This window comes from Candoia aspera, chromosome 1, assembly GCF_035149785.1.
Source record: "Candoia aspera isolate rCanAsp1 chromosome 1, rCanAsp1.hap2, whole genome shotgun sequence".
In the NCBI taxonomy this organism is placed as follows: domain Eukaryota; kingdom Metazoa; phylum Chordata; class Lepidosauria; order Squamata; family Boidae; genus Candoia; species Candoia aspera.
Genome location: NC_086153.1, coordinates 276749360 through 276766826, shown reverse-complemented (window position 1 = coordinate 276766826; position 17467 = coordinate 276749360). Strand labels below are relative to the sequence as shown.

Below are 17467 nucleotides of genomic sequence, written 5' to 3'. Positions count from 1 at the left end.
TAAACAAACAATAAATCAGACCAACATGCATTACTCCACCAAAAGAATTCTGGCTTAACACTGTGTTGAATGCAGCCATTTTGTGTCTGTCTGAATTACTAGAAAAACATCAGTAAGGTGATTTAGCCCTAGTCCACATGGAACAGTCCTGGATTTTTCCAAATCAGTTCATTCTGGTTATGGCTGTGGCCAAATCCAGTGCCTACGTGAAATACTTTTTAAGATACTAGATTGGGATTATGGAAATCCATGTTCAAGACCTACCTTAGCAATGGAAGCTCACTGGGCACTTTAGACTATTTAGCCCCATCTACCTGATAAGAATTATTGCAATGGGAAAAGTTAGAGGAGTGGTCTGTATACTGTGGTGAACTCCTAGAAGAAAGGCTTGATATAAATCTATAGACTAGATGAATCAAAATAAATGGTCAGTCCTAGTAAAAATCACCATTAAACAAGCCTTTAACCAATCACATCAGTAATTTTTATTTTTAACATGGCCCAGTACAGTACTTTTGGATATGCTCATCTTGTTTTTATGAACCTTTAGATTTAACCAAATTATCTTCCCCAAAAGGTACTTTTTCCCATCAGAATGTGATAGTAAAAGTTCTCAAAATATTCCCAAGAACTGCTGTGCCTTCCAATTCTTGTTCAATTTGCAGGATACAGCTTCATCAATATAAAATGACCTATTCTGGCTGATAGATAAAACAAAAGCATGTGGATGTGAAATGATAGTTTTGATATTTCTTATGGCAAATGATGTACATGCCTTGGCTAATTTTCGTCCCAATTTACATAAATGTATCATTCATAACATTCCACATACCCTTTGTGTATATGCCTTCTTGACACTGATGTCTTCACTCCTACCATTTCCCATTCTATCCTGATAAGTGTATCTTCCCTTTTTACTTCTTACATGTTGTAATTCTTCCCTCTTGTACTCCAAAGTGTATTGTACTGCCAAATCACATCAGTTCCTCTATTAAAATACTGGTCTTCATCCCTCATCTTCATCTAGCAGAAACTTCTCTCTCTCATCTTCCTTTAGCTCATTTCTATTCCAGAATTATACACCTCTTTCATTGTTTTGACTATACAACAATTTCTAAAATGTACTTCCTTGCCTTTCTTATATCTAACATTGCTTCCTGAAATTTCACTTGCCAGCACCAGCTCCTTAAATCATCTTCAGAGTTGTAATCAAAATCTCTGGAGACCATCTGTGGAGGAAGAATGATCTAGTAGGTAAGAATGAGAAACTGGGAAGTCTCTGGATCAAATCTTAATTTAATCATTCACTACATGGCCATAAGCAATAATTATTCCTTGGTTTGTCTGGTTTTATTTTTTTTTATAAATTTGCAAATACGTTTATAGACAGGAAAAAAAAGAATGATAAAAAGCAAACTAAGTCATCTCTCTCCAGGTTTTGAATGCTTGACTTTGAATCTTCCTATATTCTAAGTCATGTTTCTCATACAGAATTAGGGTTTCCTCCACTTTATTTCTTCAGACAAGTTTCTCAAATCCACCTACTCCTCAGAGTTTCAGTAATAAATCAAAATGTTGCAAGCTGAGGATCCCAAGAGCTGCTGCTAGAAAAGGTCACTATCAGAGAGTTTCTACTTATAAAGTAAATGCTATTGGTCAAGTGATCTTACTCAGCATATAAATGTGTTAAGTGTTACTGAATATTACTGTAATCTTATATAAACCCAACCTCAGATGTGGGAGTGTAGAAAGAAGGGGATGTGCCCTGCTGAAATTTATCATGGAATGATAAATTAGGAGAATGATGATAATAGCAGAAGCTAAAGTATAACATTGGTATAATAAAATGCACAGCTGGTAAAAATGCAAAATATTGAAGCAAAACCTTTAAATAAATGACAGCTTTGGAGTTCGGCAATGGAAGCATACATGAAGTCATTTCTGTTCAAAAAACAGAATAGAAGGTATATTAACCAGAACATTTTTCACCATTATTCTTCAAGGGAAAAAGAGTCATGAAACATCTATATGTGGTTGTTCAAAATTCTTTGATGTGAAACACTAAATGTGAAAATAAAACAAGGGACAACAGGAGGATTTTTTAAAATTTCATTGTTTCTTCACTGTCAATACTGTCCTTTTCAAAGCAATATGTTGCAAACAAATCCCCTCAACTTTTCCCAGTTTTAAACAGTGACAATATTTACAGGCTGTTTCAAACAACACCCCCCCCACGCGCTCAGACTCTCACGGACACATACAAAGTACACATAACCCTATCCCTGGCAAGTTCTCCATATGCTGGTAAATGCAAAGCACTTAGTCCATTTCCCAACTCATTATATTTTCTCCCTCCCTCCATTTAATGTAATAATAAGCAGTTCATTGGCTGAGTTTCATAAAGATGCTAGCAGGTTTAACTCTCAATCTCTGTGACTTTCGTCATCCACTTGGTTCATGTGTAAAGTTAGTAGAAATGTCTAAATCGTATTTTCAAAAATGTGTTCTAATGAATGGTGCATACAAATCTATGAAGCCTTTTGGAGCAGCCATCTTTTTAAAAAGCCTTTTAAAAAATCTGGGTGAAAACTAGATAATGGGCAGTAGTTCCCACCAAGGTCTTATGTACTCATCATCATTTTACTAAGGCACATATTAAATACTGCTTACACTGTCTAGTATCAAAGGGCTAATGGCATTAGGTTACCAATCACCAAGTAAGACCAGACAAGTAGAACCTATATGATAGGTAAGAAAAATCTCTCTTAATAAAATTAGGTATATAAAACCATGGTGGCTGAACCTACAGGTAATATGAAATATTTAGGTATGCTTTGAAAAGCTCTGTCAAGTGCACTACTCCATTGGTAGAGCTATTATCACTTACAAATGTGTAGAACTAAAGGATTGGCATCATTGCATTATCTCATCTGTTAAGGCATTTCACTGCCAGCTTGGGTAAAATTTGGCCCCCAATCCAAATTTTCAAAGGCCTCTTCCATAACATTCTGTACCATCTATTTAATATTTTCACGCAACATTGCAACCATTAGTTCCCCAACAGCAAGCCTGGGTAGAAAAGCTAACAATAATAATAATTAAAAAAACCTTCTAAAAGATGTAATTTTCCAAAAACATTTTCCTTCCCTCATTATCTATTCCTAGGTTACAAGAACATCTACAGAACACTATCTTGAAATTTAGCAAGAGCAGGTTTGTGTTCTTTATGAATATTAAAGCATTTTAAGAGGTAAAGGAAATTTCTCCTTTAATTTCCCAAAACATTAACTGGGAAGCTAAGTATACTTCTGTGTTTTTACATTAAATTAGTGCCTAGTTAGATTATCAGCTTATTATGCATATATTTATAAACATTGATAGTAGGCAAATTGACTTTCACAAACTCTTTCTACATAAATATTATCCAAGCTTAGTCTGGAAATTAATTCAGTAGATTACTAGTTTTGTACAAGACTTAATATCAAACACAAAAAAAATTGTAAAGTTTTCAGAATGCTTGTTATAACTGGTTGGAGAAATTGATGGAGAAAGCCACCAAGTCCACATATGAAAAGCTGCAAAAAAAATTTGGCTTCCAAGCTCATATACTGCAATAAGCAAAGAGAAAAGTTTCATAAATTCTAAACAGTTAATCATACATAAAGGAACAATCCACCAAATTCTTGGGAGATGAGCATTTTCAAAACCTGAAAATAAAACTGGATACATATATATATTCTCAAGAATGCTAATTAGATGAGATCTATACCTAACAAAGGTGTGATTGAAATTACGTTAATCAAGTAATTTGTTTTCAATTATTTAAACTAAATTTATCACATTCTAAATGAATCTACATATAATCATTTCAAAAGCCTTGAATTTATCATTTCTTTTAATATCCCTTTTTAGTTTCAAATACAATCAGTAGTGCGTAGTATCCTATGTCATGTCACAGAGTGCCATTTTTTGTTCCTATTAATGATTAAAAATAGGAAAGAAAAATCTTATCAGAAAAATCTAACTTTCCATATTACAGTGTTCATTGCCTCATTCAAGGTAACTTAAGAGCACCCTCTTTATCAATAAATTTAATATATTTAAAATTATTGATTATCTTTTTGAAAGGTAAATTGCATTTTCTTTCTATTTTTGGGAAAGTCAAGATAACTGAATACTGAATTGTCAATTAAAATGTGAAGAAAGATAGTTGACCAAAACTCAGAAAATGACTTTTCTCCTGTTTATAAAATTATGACAATACAATAGCATCAGGGATTAAACTGGAGGCATTTAGATATTAGCAGGTGATGTACATTTTACCAGAAGAGCAAAAACTTTCTGAAGCTTTTTTCTACATTTTATTATTCATGCTGCTTTTTCCCGCCCATTTCTTGGTTTGTGGTTTCAGATGCTAGCAACAATTATCTGCAGCGATGAGCAGCTTTGCAAAGTGTGTGACCTGGTCAAGATCATAATGCAGTAAGAATAGCATTTTCATCTCACTGCTACAGTACTTAGCAAGCCACAAAGGCTGTTTTTCATGGAATCAGACTGTCCATGTTATGACATTATTTGACTACATTCATTAAGTATGTAACGGTTTTGTTTTCACTGCAATTTCTTCCTTGTAAGATCACCCGTGCATAATTAATACTGGAATAGTTCAAAAACAAAAGATGGCTGCTTCTAAAAGCTACAACTGCAAATCGTTCCGTTTCCCACTGATCCCCAGAGTTTCAGATCACACAAAGGAAACAACCACTACATATAAAACTTTCCATTAACATTGTGAGCAAGTCATAGAAACAGCAAGTTAAAAAAATTGCAACTTTGTCCCCTTACTCTGTTGCTGTTTGAGTAACTTGTTTCCCTGAAAACACACACTAAAAATCCCAATCAGTAAAAATCGATGATATGCAACATAAATCAGTTTCACAGTTATATGCCAAGTACAATTATTACAGAATATGTAACTACTGAAAATAAATTCAAGTCACAGAACATAATAGAAACTAAAGGGAGCTAAAACGCAAAATGGTACAGGTAATATGATACAACATGCCTTCTGATTTTTATCCTTTAATTTTTAAAAAAGTAAAATTATTTTGCCTAATAAAGGAGTAAGTCCCAACACAGAGATAAAGTCACAACCTTATTTAAAACAATGTATGTCATCCAGTTTTCCATAAAAAGAAAAGCAAACTTTTTCTTCCAAAGGAGACCAGTAACGTATTTTTGTTGACTCTATATTGGAAAGTAACAAAAGTAGATGAAGAAAATGCATAATTGTATGATTGAGCCCATTTTAAAAAGATAAAATTACTGCACATTTGCACTATCAATTTGTTTCACCAAGAGCAGACCTCCCTGGAGTTTTCTTCTATAATTACTGGTACTCCATCACATATTGTGAATAGGACAGAATAAATATGCTGCTGGGCAACGTAGTATATTAAGCTGAGAATGAATCAATGATACTTCCTACCATCATATGAATATGGAGGAGGAGGTGGTTAATTCTAAAGGCAATTTAAATAATGTTATTTTCTTCTTTTTATATATTTATATACATATTCTATTTATATATGTATATATATAAATAAATGTTCTGAGCAATCTCAGATTTTTTTAGTGCATTGCCATAAAAAAAAAAATAGTGCAGTTTTCTCAATGATCTTTTTTCCACTTAGAAGAAGTAAGATTTTTTAAATCTGGTCACGCTTGCAATTAATAAAACATTCCATTCAGCTTCACATTGATCTTAACATTTAAACAGTTTTCAGTTGCTTTAAAAAAAATGAACTGAATCTACATTACTGAGACAAAACATTTTTGGCAAGACAGTTAGAAAAATGAGATGCTCCTATTTTAAAACTTGGAAAATGTGGGGTTCTTTTAAAGCATTGCAATGGATAAAATAATGTATAAAGCAAAAGATATATCCTGTTTACCCTTCATGCACAGTATTTTCCTCAGTAGCTAATTTGAACAATATCAAAAATGACCCCTTAATCATTTTGGAGGCTGACACCCTACCCTTAACTTGGTTTTCAAGTCTCTTCCTATTACTTGAGCGGTTAGGGTATCCTTCTGAGACTCCTTACTTCATTTCTAAACATTCTGGAGATGGGTAAGAAGTTAATTGTCCAAGAAGGTCACACTTCAGCCCCAAGTTCCAGGACTCCAGTTTCAATCACTGCAACATACTTGTCTTCAATTTGGACGAGCAAGATGGTTCTGTCTATATGGGACCTATGCCCTGGATCTCTACTGCAAGGCACCCAGCGGTGAATCACCTAGCAGGGGGGGCAAGCAAAGAAAACACATTCAGGCAGTGACACTAGAACTTGATCATTCTGAAATAACTTTATCATACAGACTATGTGGGGATCAAGGTTAGGCTTCCAGGTCTTGCTTATCTATATTGCTGCTCCAGCACACAAACTACTTCAGTTCTACTCTAGGAAGTTATTGGTAAGAACCTCCTCTTTGTATCTTTTTCTAGTATAATACTGGGAATAAAATAACAATAGAAATATTCCTATATTTCACATGGGAAAATACCTTCTAAAAAGCACTCAGAACTGAAACAGGCAAACAGGGAAAGTCATTCTTTGGTAAATCGTGCAATTCTTTATGTATATTTGCCTCATATGGATTTACCGTCCTGCGCTCTTATCTTCCAAGGAAGTTTATGAAGAATTGATTGGGTCTTAAGTTGTTGTTGTTGTTGTTTTTAAAAAGTTAAGGTTTCCAGAACTCATAATGCAGAGACAGTGTTATGTATATTCCCTTAAATTTTTTATAATTTAGAATTCGTAGAATTGGCTTTTTCTTATTGCTCCATTTTTTGAATTCACATACATACATTCAATATAACCTCTGAGGATGCCAATACCAAAGGCTGTTGATGAATGAAACTTACATGGCCTTCCATGCCTTCCTGAGGACTCCAGTCTTTCCAGCTGTTTCTTCCAGCTCTTAGTCTTATCGTTTCATCTGGCCACTGCAGTTCTTTTCTTTTGGATAAATTGATCCCTTCCAAAACCTGGCTAGGATCTATTATCTGCAAAAGAAGCAGCTTAAAAATTAGTGCCATGCAAGAAGTGAGTTTGAAATGCCCCATTTTGAAATAGTTCAAAACATTTTCAGTTTGAAATGTTTTGCATATCGCTCCTTAAAAATTATGCAGCCATTCATTTAAAGCATGGTTAAGGGTCTGTGGTCCTCCAAGTGTTAATGGATTCCAAACCCGATAAACCACAGACGGCACAGTAAGGGATGAAGGGAGATATATTTCAGCAAACTCTAAAGGGTGACAGGTTTCACACTCCTATGACTAGATTGAGTAAAACACAGAGGAAAGATGATATAATTCAATGTTTCCTATTAGTGCTTTTCTCAGTTTCCAAACTTGGGTCATCAGGCTTGGATCTCAAGTCAACACTAGACAGGCAAACCTATTCAATGTAAAAACATTGAAACATGGAGTACAGAAGAAACGAATAACTACTTAATTTATATCCTCCACCTAAAAGCATTGTTGTAACATTATAGAGAGCTGGTGAACCAGCTTTAATGCTTCACTTAAACCATATTTTTCTTCAATACAAAGATCTTTATTCTCTGCGCATAACTTTGCCTTATTCATTCTCTGATCTTTAGCGAAGACTTTCTTTCCTGTATACTCTAAAGTACCATTTTGGAAGTGTATCCAAAGCACAGCACAGCCCTAGAGAATACCAACTTGTTAAGGTGTATTACATCTGAAGACACTGTGCATTAAGAATTTGTTTTTCACTCCACAGTGTTGCATTTCAGATATGTAGAGATAATTTAAAATTTTTAATTTTTTAATTATCTCTACATAACTGTCTAGCAACAAAAACAGTCATTAGATAATAAAGGGGATATAAGATAGATCTATTCCTGTTTTATCTACCTGAATTCTGTAAACAACGTCATCCCTTTTGGTCTGTGTTTGGTTCACAGGGCTCACATTTGTGCCTGCCTGTGAATCAGCGACATTTGTCATTCCATCTGTCCCTAGAAAGCCAACAAGGGCATGCTGTTTGCAGGCTGGGATGCTCTGACTGGAGCTGCTTGAAGAAGGGAGGCCATGCTGCATGTTGGCAACACCAGTCTGGTTAGCAGGCTCCATTTGGTTCACCATGGACAGACGGGACTGTATGGATGATGGAAGATTGCGAAGGGAAAGCTGGCTGGTGGAAGAGCGTCGGCAAGGCACAAAGCCTGTGGTGGATGTCCGGAGGGATGAATGGCGGCTGCTGTAGCAATAAGTTGACTGGCTGGCAACCGAAGCACGAGCAGGGGAGTGCCTGATAAGGCTTGACTGCACAGAATGAGCACTCTGGCTGGTGCCTAAAAATAAAATACACGAGCAAAGAATAAATGGAAGTTTATATTATACAATATAGTTTTGTTTATTCTTTTGTTGTACAATTCCAATGATCTAAAACTGAACAGAAAATTGAAAACGCTATTGGTTTGGACGTTGACTAAAATTCAAATTAAATTCTGAATAGTTTCCTTCTAGAAGCAGCAACGCCTATTAAACTGATTTCACACACATTGGAGAAAGGGCATCCAGTAACTATATAGGACTCCAACTGCTTCCATAACAAACTTAGATTCTTCTTTTCCCTCCAGGCCTTCTTTTATGGCTGGTGCTCTTAATAACTGGCAGATATAGTCTGTTTACTATTGCTCTGTATGACAGCTTTCACCATGTAATCAGCAACTTATTTGTTCTGGACATTTTACTTCTTTATATTATCATTTGAGGAGGAGTAAGGAACAGTTGTAATTGAAATTATTCAACCCCCATTGCAAATCAGGTTGATTGTCAAAATGTACAGACTTTCAGCTGTTTGCAATGAACAAATCAAACAAAAGCAATTGAAATAGCTCAACACAACGAATGCTTCAAGTGGTGTCCCCAAAGTCAACTGAAAATGCAACTTATCATGACTTCTCCAGTCTCAAAATTATTCAACCCCTTCATGGCAAGCATCATCAGTACTTAGAAGAGCAGCCTTTTGCTGTTATGGCCTGCTGCAAATGAGATGCATAGCCAGACACCAGCTTCTGGCAGTGTTCCTAAGGAATCTTAGCCCATATCTCATGAGCAATGGCCTCCAATTCAGTAATATTCTTGGGTTTGCGTGCTGCAACCGCCTTTTTCAAATCCCACCAGAGATTTTCTATGGGGTTTAAGCCAGGTGACTGTGATGGCCACTGTAGAATCTTCCAGGACTTCTTCAGCATCCAAGCCTTAGTGGAATTTGAGGTATGCTTGGGATCATTGTCCTGTTGGAAGGTCCAATGACGTCCGAGTTTCAGCTTCTTTACAGACGACATGACGTTTTCTCCTAGGATTTCCCGATACTTCATTGAATCCATCTTGCTGTCCACACGCTGCAGGTTTCCAGTGCCAGAGGATCACTGAGCATCACTGAGCCACCACGTTTAACTGTAGGCAGAATGTTCTTTTCAGCGTATGCTTCATTCTTCTTCCTCCAGACATACTGCTGATCCATCAGGCCGAAAAGTTCCAGTTTTGTTTCATCACTCCACAGAACAGAATCCCAAAACGTCTGTGGCTTATTTATATGATTTTGAACATATTGGAGCTGACTTTTCTTGTGCTTTTGGGTCAATAGTGGTGTACATCTTGGAGTTCTGGCATGGAAACCTTCTGCGTTTAGTATGCGCCTTACTGTGCTCACTGAAACCTCAGTGCCTGTTGCCACCAAGTCTTGCTGCAGGTCTTTTGCAGTCACTCGAGGGTTTCTCTCCACCTGCCTTCTCAAAAATCTGGTTGCAGCCATTGACAGCTTCCTTTTTCTGCCCCTTCCAGGTAGTGTCACCACTGTTCCTTTAACTTTGAACTTGTGAACTATGCTTCCAACGATGTCTCTAGGAACATTCAGTGCCTTTGCTATCTTTTTGTATCTTGTTCCTTGTTTGTGAACAGCGATGATGACTTCTCTTACCTTTTTGGACCATTCTTTTGACTTAGCCATACTGTATTTCTAGCATGCAGTAAAACATGACACTCAACAAACCCCTAGCCACTTCAGGTATTTCATGTGTCCCAGCTCAGGCACACCTGGTGCAACTAATGAAGCCTTTGATTAGTTGCATCAGGTGTTCTTGAGACAACACCTGTTTTGCATACTGTATGTGTGCTGTTGTGACGGATTCTATTCAGGGGGTTGAATAATTTTGAGACTGGAGAAGTCATGATAAGTTGCATTTTCAGTTGACTCTGGGGACACCACTTGAAGCATTCGTTGTGTTGAGCTATTACAATTGCTTTTGTTTCATTTGTTCATTGCAAACAGCTGACAGTCTGTACATTTTGACAATCAACCTGATTTGCAATGGGGGTTGAACAATTTCAGTTACAACTACATAGATACGACTGTTTCTATATAGTTTAGTGATTCATTAAATCAATAAAAACATTAGCCAAGTGAAAAGCCAACAATGGCCACCAAGGATGGACCCAACAAGACAATGAACAGAAACTACTCAAAGGGCCATCTAACCTCCCAACCCCCAGGCCCTGGAGCACATTCCAGTTTTATCCTTTATGGAAGACCAACAGGGTTGGAGCCAAACTGGTCTTAGGGAATAAGGTGTTCCAGAGGGCAGGGGCTATGACAGAAAAGGCATGCTTCCAAGGTCCCATAACATTCTTTAATTGAAGGGACAGGAGCACGCCTTTCCTGTCAGACCTAGTGGGACAGGTAGAAACAACCAGGAAAAGGCAGACCTGCAAATAACCTGGCTACATTCCATTGAGAGCTTTATAGGTGAGCACCAACACCTTGAATTCCATCTGGAAGCACAATGGGAGCCAGTGCAACTCGTGGAGCAAAGGTGTAATATGGGTGTACCAAAGTGTGCTCATATCTGCCTGTATCACTGCATTCTAAACCAGCTACAGCTTCTGGATAGTCATAAAGGGCAACCCTGTGTACAGTGCATTGCAGTAATCTACTCTTTAGGTGACTGAGGCATGAGTGGTCAAGGAAGGTGTGCAACTGGCACAGAAAACCAAGTTGTGTAAAAGTCCTTCTGGCCATAGCTGTCATCTGTTCTTTGAACTGAAGTTGTGAGTCAAGAATCTCCCAAATTGTATGCTGGATATGCTTGGAGTAGTGAAACCAGAACCAAAGATGGAAAAAACACTGGATCTAAAAGACCCACAGGCACTTGGTCTTGCCAGGGTTGAGCTGAAGCCTGTTCTCCCCATCCAGACCGCCCCAGGCTCCAGACACTGAGATAGAACCTCCACATACCTCATGAGCAATGGCCTCACTTGGTCTGCCTGGGATGCAGGTATAAAGCTGCATCAGCATGCTATTAGTATCACCACGTGCCATTGGATGAGCTTGCCCAGTGGCTTCATGTAGATGACAAATAGGAATGGGGAGAGCAGTGAGCCCTGATGGAAGAAGGGGTCCTGGGCTAGATCTCTCACCCCCATCAACACTGACCAGAACTGGACAAAACAGTACCTCCCATTCACCAGAGCTGGTCTAGAAGTATACCATGATCAATGGTATTGAAGGCCACTAAGAGATCAAGAACAGCCAACTTGAACACACCACCCCCACCCCTCTCCCACCAGAGGTCATCCAAAAGTGCAATCAATGTTGTTTTGGTCTCACACCCAGTATGAAACCCAGCTGAAAAGGGTCAAGATAATCTGTTTCCTTCACAACTCTCTGAAGCTGCTGCACAACCACCTTCTCAACAGCCTTCCCTAGAAACAGAAGATTGGAGGTGGAATAAAAGTTATCCAAAAAGGCTGAATTCAGTGATGGCTTCTTGAGGAGTGGGTGAACCACTGCCTCTTTAAGCAGCAGCAAGACCACTCTCTCACTCAATGATGAATTTACCAGCAGGAGGATCCAGCCACGTCACCGCCCAGGAAGCCTTGGCTAACCAGGAGGAGCACAGGTCCAAAGCATAGGTGACCGAGGTAACAGTTCTAAGAACCCTTGTCTGTGTCATCAGGACCAACAGGATCAAACTCATCCCAGATAACCAGGCAGGCTGAGTCTCAGTCATTTCCAGAGGTTCTGCCTCAAGGCTGGAGTCCAGCCTTGATCTTATCTCTACCAAACTGCTATGTTAGGATTGGTTTGAGAAGGCACTTAGAAAATACAAGCAGCTTCATGAATTTAAAAGCTAATTTCTAGGTCTTTTATATGTGTGCTGATCTTCATGGAAAAAAAATACACTCCACCTTTCCTATTACCCTCCACTGAATCACCAAAGCTGTAAGGGGATGGGTGGTATGGGACCTGTGGATTCCAAACACTGTTAAACAGCAACTGCTGATGGGAAGATGAAACTTAAAACCAACAACATTTGAAAGGCTAATGCTGCCAGTCTGGCAGTGAGGTATTTGAACGTATACTCTTCCATACACTTGCTCAGTTTTACCTAGGGTGACAGGATGAGATGTGACAGGAGGATGCGGTCCTACTCCAGATCCCTGCCCAACAGTTGCATTCCCTCCTCCTTGAGATACGCTGCTCTGAGAATCATTGACAGTTGCACTGTTACTTGTGCAGGAAGCACCACCTCCAGCATCTGAGTCTTCAATGTTTCCCCCACTGTTGCAGCCAGCACCACAGCCTTTTCTTAGCCTGAACATAACAAAAAACCAATAGCAAGCAGACAACAAGATTCTAACAAAATCTTCCAAAATAACTAGTATCTTGACCTATTCTCTTCATGTTTATTTCTCTTACATTTAGACCCTACTTTTCTTCCAGGAATTCAAGATGGCACACATAGTTCTCCATCCCTACATAGTTCTACCTCACAACAATTCCTTGAGATAGATAAAGCTGAGCAAGTGTGCCTGGTCCAAAAGTTAATCAAGACAACACCAGTTCTCTCAACTGTATTGGGTGCTGCTGCAGGGATGGAAGAAACAAAAAAAAGGAGACATTGTACTACCCAATTTACTTCCAGAAACAGTATATTCCAGAAAAAAATATGTACCAGGGAATATCGAGAATTCTGTGCCTGGAGCAGAGTTTTGCACAGAGCAAACTTTATCCATAGATAACGTTTGCAGGAGGTAAACAATACAACTGAGATAAAGTGCCTGTTGACAAACTCAACTTGACAAGGTACTGGAATGGGCTTTCCAAATTTCTAACAAAAGCAATATTCCTGTTTTAACACGAATCTTATGCTGGGTTTACATCATAAAAGGGAAGTGGTAAAATAAAAAACTTTATAATGTGCCATTGTAATTAAACATACTAACATGAGCAATTGTACTCTGGAGACTTCTGTAACTCACCTGTGCCATGTAGATACTATGAAGTTCTTGATGTTTCCCAGACTAATGGCACCACCAAGAATCTCTCTCAGCTGTTCATGACTATCAGAATATGAAGTAGTCAGAGGTGAGACATAAATTGGGTAACCAATAGGTTGATCACAAGATGAGTTAATCATGTTCCTCAAAGCTTGTTTTGCATTTTGGATGCTCCCTCTTTCTGGGTTTCGATTGCGCAAGAAGACCAACTCCTGCTGTTGCCCAGCCCAAAGGCCACGCACACATTCCTTATTTACCTGCAACACAGAAATGGGGAAGGTATGTCCAAAAATAGTGCAGCAAAATGCATAATTCAGACAGAGTAGCTATAACTACATGAATCCTATGAAATAAAATATTCACTGATGATTTTACCAAATAAACTTATTAATACAAAAGTGGTCTGAAATTACAACTATTTTTTAAAATGCACACTGAAAACAGGATATACGCACAGAGACATATATACTTCAATCCTAATCATAAATCCCTCAAGATTTAAACACTCTTAAAATTGCAGATTAAAGTTTTACCTTTTAATAATTAACCACAATTAATTAATTAATTCAGAAACTTATAGCCTCTGTATTTAACTTTACAGAAAGCATCCATGCATATATTCTTCTTCTTCTTTTGTATCCAGATCAAACCTTAAGCTGCCAATATGACGCCACCTTCTTGGCTTTGTCATTGGCCCAAAACAAGTCATTTTCAGTACACACTGTTGGTAATAATCAGCAGGTCAGCAAGTGGGCTGAATTCGGTATCTCTCCACATTCACACAGCGTGTTATTATCCGTCAGCAATCCCCATTTGAGCATATTAGTCTTGCACTTAGGCACTCCAACCCTCAACCTATTCAGAGTCCTCCAAATAACATAGGGGAGGTCAAATCCCTCAGCCATATTCTCCTCTGGGACTCTTCCTTGGTCAGTGATTTCTCTCCTCCATCTTCCAGTTCGGTTCTGCTCTTGTGTGCCCTCAAGAGTGTTTGTTCTTGCCATGAAACTCCTCCTAGATTTTAGTCGATGAGTCTGAGGCTCGTACCCATACAGAGGGTGCCGGGGATCCTTCTCTTGTTTTGTTCTCTCAGCATCTGCTGCTATGCCTCTCCTGATCTTGGGTGGTGCAACACCAACAAGGGGGTACATTTTCTCAATTGGTGTAGGTTTAAGACATCATCTCACTATTCGTACTGCTTCATTTACAGCGATGTCAACTTGTTTCGCGTGTGTAGACGCACTCCATCCTGGAGCGGCGTACTCTGCTGCAGTGACACTCAAGGCCAGAGCTGATGTTCGTAATGTGGGTGGCCCGGCTCCCCATGTGTAATTTGTCAATTTCCTAATAATGTTATTCCTCGCACTAACCTCGGCCTTAATATTCAGGTGCTGATAACGCCATGCATATGTTATGTTATGTTATGTTATGTTATGTTATGTTATGTTATGTTAATTTATTCAACTTCTACACTGTTCCAATCCAAGCACAATTCTAAGCAGCTTACATTTTTTGATATAAAAGATTAAAACCATACCAATAACAGAAGAAAACGAACAACCCCAGCATTTTCCATTGTGGAAATTTTGCATTCCTGTAACTTTTCTCTATTGATTTTGTTACTTTTTTGCAATTGTTACCTTTTTTTAAAAAGCCTCTTCTCATTTCCCTTGTTTTACTTATGGCACTCCTGGATTTTAGAAAAGGACAGTCTGCCTCCCTATTTCTACCTTCTTGTTCTTCTACCATTGAACTTCCTTCCCTGCTTTTCCCTTGTTATTCCAATGCATCCTCAGCATTACTTAATCTTTTCCCCACTATTGAAGTTTCTCAGGTGGAATTCAATTAAGATCTTTACCTAGATACACATGGTTTAAAAATCTTCCTGTTTATACTTCTTAAGACTTTTGTTAAGTGCCTATATCTTGATTAAGTACTGTGAATCCCAGCTCAACCTCTTAACCGCTAATATGTCATCAGGATGTTCCCGTTTCTATTGCTCCCTCTCATTTGTTTGCATTCTGCTATTGATTTAAAATTTACTCATGTAAAAGAAATATATAAAAACTGTATCACTATGCTGTAGGAAGGAGGATGTACCAAGGTAGTGAGAGAGATGCCTGTGCTACAATTCTCCCGATTCCAGAATTAAAAATAAAATATAATTGCTTTTTGCCTAGTCTGCAAGTCCTGCAAATTTCCTTAATTAAAGCATAAAAAACGTAGAACAATTTAACATAAAAGAACTGCTTAGCAAAATCACAGCATTTAAAAAGGAATCAAAAGTCAAAACACCTGTTTCACACTATCAAGTAACAAATGCCCACCCTCCCCACTTATTACACTTATCCTGGAATACGTGGTCTCACCCGCCCTATTAATAGTATCTTACTTTAATGACTCTGAAGATTAGATAGCGCTTGTTCAGCATGATGATCTTGTATTCATTGGTGCCATCATCCATCACGTGGCGAAGGGCAAGCAAGGAGGGAGAATTGGAAAGAACAGCACTTCGCCAAGCAGGGTCCCCCTCATGAGCTATAACCAGGTTTTTTTCATGTGTTGTGATAGCTTCGTAGAGAATAGCAGGATCCTCATATTCATCTGGAGAGGTGAAATGATCCTAAACAGAAGAGTAAAAGCACTGTTCAATATGAGCATTCACTGTGAAAAGGGAAATTATTATATTCTAGTCTATGCTAAAATTATAGAATCACAGTTTATATCTTGCCAATCTCAACAATTATTCAAGATTACATCTAGTTATCAGCTTAACCAAAACATCTAAACAATGAAGAGTGCTCTGTGTCCCTAAAGACTGACTAATTTACTTCCATATAAGCATTCATAGATCACAGTTTAGGTTTTAAGTTGAGATGTAAAAAAACTCAGCCATGAATTTCTCCAAGGGTGGATTTGTGAGATTTGGCACCATGGCAATACCAAATGCAGTTAACTAACATAGTTTTTCTCTTGTCAAAAAGATGTAAAAAATTGCATTTATTTGTGAGAAATGCATCTGAAAAAGAATGTATGCTTCTGAAAGTCTGATATTAAAAAATGGGAAAATAACCAAACAATGGAGACCAGGGAAAATCTGATACAGCAATACCAGGGAATTTTGCATTCAGTGGCATTGCAAGGCATAGACTGCTTCCCTTCAATTTCTAGATGCTGAATTCTTCCCTTCTCCATTTAATTCCAACCATTTCCTCAAATTAGTTCACTCTATGTACTATGCTTTTTCTTATATGAGGTAACCTTGTAAGGAAAAACAGAAGTTGTTTTAAAAAAAACAAACAGATCTGTTAAAATACCCATTCAAAATACACTCTAGACTGAATAGCTGCTCCTGCTAACATGGACAGAAAAACAGATTCACACAATTTATATATCCCTAATTGTAAAGCTATTTGTGAAAATAAATCCCCTTCAAGCAGGTGACTGAAAATTTTTCAAAGCCAATTTACTTCTTAGAAGTGAAGTATTTTCCTGGATAAATTATCCTAAATAAACTGACAAAGAATGGTATCACCAATCAATATCCATTTATTTATCGGTCTACTGGAGCACCATTCTTTGTATATATGTCTATTATGTATACAAATACATATGTGAATCAAGCATCATTTACTGAAGCATAACACTGAACTAATTTTTACTCTGTTTTCTGTTATTATTTTCTTAGCTAAACATTTCCTTGCACATTACTACAAAATGACTCCCCTTTCAAAAGCTCCATTTGCTCTTGAATCAAACTTTTACCAACGGGAGGATTGCAACAGGTCCCATGCCCACAGTTTGAATTACAACAATCTATGCCACTTTCAGCTGATGCGCATACACGCAAGCATTCTTTATACCTGATGCAGTTTTAGTGACATGCGTATTCCAGGGACCACCACTTTTCTCAGTAATTCCATGTCCGCAAAAATCCATTCATCTCGAATTGATGAGATACGAAAGTCCCCTTTAAACAAGGCATGGAGTCCATACAGGAAAGATTCCAGATTACTGTTTAGTTTGGGAGAGAAACCCCAAACATTAAAGCAAGCATTCAGCATTCTAAAATTAGTTGAAAAAAGTAAC

At 37.8% G+C, this 17467-nt stretch overlaps 1 protein-coding gene across 2 annotated transcripts in view; it reads right to left on the bottom strand.

The window, feature by feature from the left end:
* Nucleotides 1-2095: 2095 nt before the first annotated feature.
* The window catches only part of PCNX1 (pecanex 1), a 105722-nt gene continuing 90350 nt past the window's right edge, over nt 2096-17467 (bottom strand). For both annotated transcript variants that reach the window (XM_063289839.1, XM_063289840.1), the window contains 7 exons: nt 17242-17392; nt 15771-16001; nt 13361-13635; nt 12487-12692; nt 7946-8385; nt 6929-7069; nt 2096-6299 (listed from right to left, as the gene is read on the bottom strand). In XM_063289839.1, the coding sequence (XP_063145909.1) occupies nt 6159-6299; nt 6929-7069; nt 7946-8385; nt 12487-12692; nt 13361-13635; nt 15771-16001; nt 17242-17392 (1585 nt within the window). In that variant the 3' untranslated portion in view covers nt 2096-6158. The remainder of the gene's footprint in view (nt 6300-6928; nt 7070-7945; nt 8386-12486; nt 12693-13360; nt 13636-15770; nt 16002-17241; nt 17393-17467) is intronic.